Source organism: Orycteropus afer, unplaced genomic scaffold (assembly GCF_000298275.1).
Source record: "Orycteropus afer afer isolate SDZICR_OR568_19922 unplaced genomic scaffold, OryAfe1.0 scaffold00285, whole genome shotgun sequence".
In the NCBI taxonomy this organism is placed as follows: domain Eukaryota; kingdom Metazoa; phylum Chordata; class Mammalia; order Tubulidentata; family Orycteropodidae; genus Orycteropus; species Orycteropus afer.
This window is the reverse complement of record NW_006921872.1, coordinates 1,151,411-1,157,079: the sequence shown is the minus strand read 5'-3', so window position 1 is coordinate 1,157,079 and position 5,669 is coordinate 1,151,411. Positions and strand designations below refer to the sequence as shown.

The window sequence follows — 5,669 nt, the reverse complement described above, 5'->3', positions numbered from 1 at the left end:
ATCCTTTTCACTTGGTTCCTTTCCCCGAACATTTGGAGAATGCACACACATACACACACACACACCTGCTGCCCATTCTCTCCCTTTGGGAGACAGAGAGCTATGTTGGCCTTGCCCTTGTCACACCACAGCTTAAGAACAGTGGCCTGAAGTCCCATTTGGGCAGAGTCCAGTGGAAAATCCTTAAAGGCTGTCCAATAAGGAGGGAGTAAGCAGGGAGCTTCTTAGGCTGGTCATGAGGGGGCTTCAAGGGAATAGCCCCTGCACAGTCAGTGAATGCTCAAGGGAGGGAGCAGTGGGGTACAGCCTCTGCCCACTCAGATCTGCTCCTTGTGCTTCATGTGGGCCAGCTTCACATTCTCCTGCTCGGTTGAAGGTGGGGGCTGCTCCAGGTGGCAGCCTATCATGAGCTGATACACGAAGACACCAGCAATGGAGCCCAGGAGTGGGGACACAATAGGCACCCACCACCAGTGTTTGCCAGTCCTAGGGGGCAGACAGAGACATGTTCAGGGGCAAACGGGACAGGGCAGAGGGGAGGCAGGCTGGGGTAAGCTGGGGTGGGGGTTGCACTCACGTGAAGACATCAGAGCCCCAGCCAGCAATGGCGGTGAAAAGGCGGGGGCCGAAGTCTCGAGCAGGGTTGACAGCATAGCCAGAGTTGAAGCCCATGGAGGTGCCGATGACCAGAACCACCAGGCCCACGGTGAAGGCCTCCAGACCACGGGGGACAGGGTTGTTGTAAGGGTCAACAATGGCCAGCACACACACGATAAGGGAGGCTGTGCCGATGAACTAGAGAGTGGGAGAACACGGGTGAGGAGCAGCTTCCACTCCACCCTCTGGTCCCTCCTTCTGTCCTCTGGCTCGCAATGTCTCACCATCTTCATCCTCTGCTCTCTACAGCACTGTGCTAGAATTTTTGAGTGCATAAGAATCCCCTGGGAGCTGGATAAATATGCAGATTCCTAGGATTCTGCCTCTTTTTTATAAGTAACTGCCACCATGATTCTGATGCAGGTACCCCCACATATTGAGGAACCCCACTGTAGAGGAAGAGTCTTATCCCCCAGCCACCCCACAAAGAACCCATAGCAGCTTGAGCCTCCTCCCTCTGTTCCCTTCACATGTCTTCAGCCAATACCTGGTCAAAGAAGCCATTGACCATGTCCAAGTGTCCAGAAGGGTAGGTGGCAAAGATGCCAGCTGTGCCGTTGGGGCCTGAGACTATAAGCTCATTGTTGGCAAAGGCCCAGATTGCATCTGGTAAGAGAATAGGCTCAGAGTGGATGAGTGCAGAAGCCTGAACCCAGCCTCCTCTTTCACCCTGGGTCCTCCCCTCTCCTTCCAGGGGTCAGGAGTGAGTTTAGTCATTGTTGTATTACTGTAGAGCTAGAGGGAGTGAGGTCGGGTGGGGTAAAGGACCCAAAACTATCTTGTTGCCCAACTCGTTTCTCTCTCCTGGGGCCCCCCACCTTGGGCCTGTGGTTGAATGAGTGAGTCATGAGCCTGAGGCTTGGGCAGGCCCTGGCTGTCTGTCAGTAAAAGGCCGGGTGCCAGCAGGCCCAGAGCCAGAGGGGAGAGGGTAGTGGAGAGGGTAGTGGACAAGGGCAGGGTAGGGGATGCTTACCATAATACAGCCCAAAAACTATCCCAGCACCCAGGAAAGCTCCCAATGTCTGAGCCAGGGCGTAGATGGGCAACTTGATCCAGGGCTCACGCGCCAGGAAGCACATGGCAAAGGTCACAGCAGGGTTCAGGTGGGCCCCTGGGCACAGGATAGATGAGACCTATTAGCCACAGCCTGCCATAGTGGGGAGGCCAGGGCCTCTGACATCTTTCTCCTCTTTGGCACCATCCAGGCCAAAGGATGTATAGGATGGCAGGTTGGACTATGTAACCGACTAACTCTAATAATCTCTGATACCAAGGTGAGAGTCGAAGGTTCTATGTGTCAGGTTCCCCTTCTCCACCCTCCTCTCCCAAGGGCCCAAAGCTTAGACCGTGGCTATGTCCTGCCCTTGGGAATGCCTCCTTCATCCTATTCACCAGTAGGACTCCTAGTGAAAGTGCTGTTAAGGGGCAAGGACTGTGGGTAGGGTTAATTCCTCCTTACCAGAAACCTGGCCAGCAATGAGAATCCCCAGAGTGACAGCGAAGCCGAAGGCCAGGTTGATGGTGAGGAAGCCTCCATGGGTGCCCCGGCTGAGCACAACCTGTGCCACGGAGCCACAGCCAAACATCTGTGGCAAGAAACAGAGCAAGGTAGAGAGAGTGAGGCCCAGCGGTTCTCACTCCAGACAGCAAGGGTAAAACCTGCAATCTCTGCTTTCTACCATTAGGAGGGCTAGAGGTCTTTTCTAGGACCCAATCCAAACCCCTCCTGCTGCAATTGCACCTCTTAGAAGGAGGAGGGGAGCTCTGGTAGTGTAGTGCCTAAGGTACTTGACTGCTAACCAGAAGGCTAGTGGTTCAAATCCACTCATCGGAAGGAAGGTTGGGCAATGTACTTCCGTAGTGATACTGCCTCAGAAACCCAAGGAGGGGTCACTATAAGTCGGGTCCAACTCGATGGCACATAACAATAACAACAACAGAAGGAGGAGACATACCCTGCCACCCGCAATGTCCCAACTCTAATATAATAGGGGCACATAACAACAACACAACAACATGGACTGGAAGCAAAGCCTGCCTCCAGGACCCCAGAAACCTGAGTTCCAGAGCCTGCTTGGAAAATCTTCATTGATGGACTTGAATCCCAGCAGGAGTAGAGTATGGGAGAACAGGTTTCACCTCAGCACAGCTTCTCCCCCAGCTCTTCAGTCCTGGCCCAGTGAGCTGGGGAGGCTTTCACTTTGAATGCCCCAGCTGTAGTTGCCTCAGAAGTGAGGTTGAAGCCACTTCCTCTGAATCTGGGCCGTCAGAGCCCCTGCCCCAGTCCTCACCATAGCCCCTCCTCAACACCCTCACAACGGGTCCTCCTTGACCTGTGTCTGTCAAGGTGAGTTTCCTCTCTCCACCCACCCTGACCTCTCTGTCTTTAGTAGTCCAGGGTCCTCACTCAGATTTGGTTGGTCCCAAAGACAGGGATCTGAGTGGCTGCTCTCACTAACCCTGAGTCCAGAGAGGAGACTGGTTCAGAACTTTGACAGGGGTAAGGTGGTTAAGGCATACCCTTGGTGTCCTACACATACAGAATATGCTGTATGGCTATGCCTTTGTTCAAATATAAAAATTTTTCTGTACTATTTGGTAAAGAACTATTGCCCAAGCCCCCTGAGTGTTCCACAAAGTACTCTAGTCCCTGCCCCAGGTCTCCTTTCCCAACTCCCCATAACTAAAGGTTTTAAACAATTTCCAGGGCCCTGCTCCAGTGCTAAGGGCCCTAGTTCATTCCAAAGGGTCAATGTCCTAGCTTGTTAAGCATTTTGATTATCATCCCTCAAAAAGAGATAGTGGGGATACCAGCAGCAATAATGCAGGACAAAGGTGTGCAGGCAGGTGAGAACAAAGATCAGAGATTGTGGGTGTATGGAGGGGTAGGCAGGCGTGAGGGGATCTGGGGCATCCTGCCTGGCTTGGCAGTCCCTAAACTCAACTCTTTGATTGCCTGGGGCCCAGACCTGGCTCCATCCCAGGAGTCCTTGGAGGGAGGAGCTATCAGAGCCAGTTCCACCACCTTGGGGCTAATCTTCCTCTTCCTCTCCCCAGTCTTCTTGGCCAGCTACCCGCCCCCACCAGGTACCTCCGAAAAAGGGGCTTCTCTCACCTCGACACCAGCCCTGATTTTGCCACTACAGGCTATGGGAAACCACCCACAGAGGTATGCTGGCAGAAGCTCACCCACTGCTCTAGGTGGGGTCTTCCAGGCCCGGCCCCTCTTCTTCAGGAAGCCCTTAAGCTTTTGCTTTTCACTGACACCTGATGCCTCACACCTACCTAAGCCTGAAAGCTTTCTCCAAAAACGTGACACCCTCCTTTTGTGGTCTGGGATAAACTAAGTAATCCTAGGGTACAGCCTAAGACTGGTTGCCCCTCTGTGGAGGGAGGTGAGCTGAGACATGGTAGACCATAGGGAGGCCCATCTAGAATATGGAAGACACCTACCCTGTCCTGTCTGCTCTAAAACAGCCATAAACCCCGACTCAGGGGGGCAATAGGGCACACAGACCTGAGGTAGGACGGTGGCAAATGCCTCCCCCTACTCCCATCCTGGCACAGGGGAAGGAGGAGGGGTGAGGACGACTGATAGAGCCATTGGTCTTGTGAGGGGTTGTGGACTAAATACCCCGCCTGGCTTGCCTTCCTTCCTGCTTTCCACAGCCAGAGGTGAGTCTCAGCCCTCTTCTCCCTGCAGAGCCTGCCCCACCACTGCCACTGGCAGGATGGGCTACCTTCAGCCCTAAAAGCCCTGGTGGTACTGTGGTTAAGCACTTAGCTACTAACTGAAAGGCTGGTGGTTTGAATCCACCCAGCAGCTCCACAGAAGAAAGACTTGGCAATCTTCTCCCATAAAGATTACTCTATGGAGTGGTTCTACTCTGTCACATGGGGCAGATATTTGCCTGTTAGCCCACAGGGAGCTGGCTAGTCTGTATTGCCCCAGGCTTGGGGCTAGGCTACAGCCAAGTAACCCACCCACTTGGAGCAACGGAGAGAGAGACTGAACCAGAAGTAATATATTAGAAAACAGTTGCAACCACCTGAGTGACTGAAAATCAGAAAATAACTGGGACAGGAAATGGAGACCATAGCTGGTGTGTCTGCCAGACCCAAGAAATGCAAACAGAGTCACCCAGGAACAACCCTGAAACTGGTGTAACCAAGAGTAGCTGGGACTGGGCAGTAGCCCTCAGGTAGGGAATTATCTGACTCAGAAAATCCAGGGAGCGACTGAGAGGCTGGGAAGTATGGTAGGTGCCAGCAACCTCTGCACAGAAGCTGACAGCAGGAACAAATAGGGAAGCCACTTTAGAACACCTCGTCCTTTGCTCTGCACTCAGGACCCCAGCTTCATTCAACAGCCTTCTGTCTTCAGCATTCTCCTTCCTTCCTGCTTTGCTATTTGGTGTCCTCCTGTCCTCCGCTGTCTGCCCCCACCGGGCAAACTGTCCTCACTTCACTGTAACTTTTGGACTTTGTAAGGCTTAATTATTCATTAGTGGCCAGACACCCAGAACCCAAATAACCTAATAGGGGCCCATTCACCCCTGCCCTACTATCTCCTGGGGCTGGTACCTCGGGACCCTGAGGGGGCTGTAAGAGGTAGGAGAAGGGGCTGGAGGTTCCAGGCTGCAGGGTGACCTCTTGTGCAACCAGGGCTGTCACTGAGGAGTAACAGCTGTTATTCTGGCAAGAGTCAGAACTGTCATATATGGGGTTAGAGCTACGGGAGGGAGAAAGTTTGAGGGGTCATCACTCTGTAGGGAGTCAAGCTAAGGGTCAAAGCTGGGAAACAGAGGTAAGGGCTGTCTGGAAGAACCAAACATAGCCCTTCCGAACAGCAGGGTGAGGTAGTATGGGACTGGAGAGAGGACTCCAGGGCTCCCTCCACTCACCACGAGGATGAGGGTCCCCAGGCACTCAGCCAGTGCCTGGCGCAGCAGCCGGTAGCGAATGTGAAGCATCTCCCCGCAGCGGGACACAAGTTCCTTCTGTCGACCCAT

General features: G+C 53.6%; 1 protein-coding gene across 1 annotated transcript; it reads right to left on the bottom strand.

Moving 5' to 3' along the window:
• Positions 1 to 317: 317 nt before the first annotated feature.
• On the bottom strand, positions 318 to 5,669 carry AQP3 (aquaporin 3 (Gill blood group)). The gene is made up of 6 exons (XM_007950681.2): positions 5,562 to 5,669; positions 2,117 to 2,243; positions 1,631 to 1,768; positions 1,145 to 1,263; positions 578 to 795; positions 318 to 486 (listed from the first exon to the last, which is right to left on the bottom strand). Exons 1-6 carry the CDS (start codon positions 5,667 to 5,669, stop codon positions 318 to 320), a joined length of 879 nt encoding a protein of 292 aa, XP_007948872.1.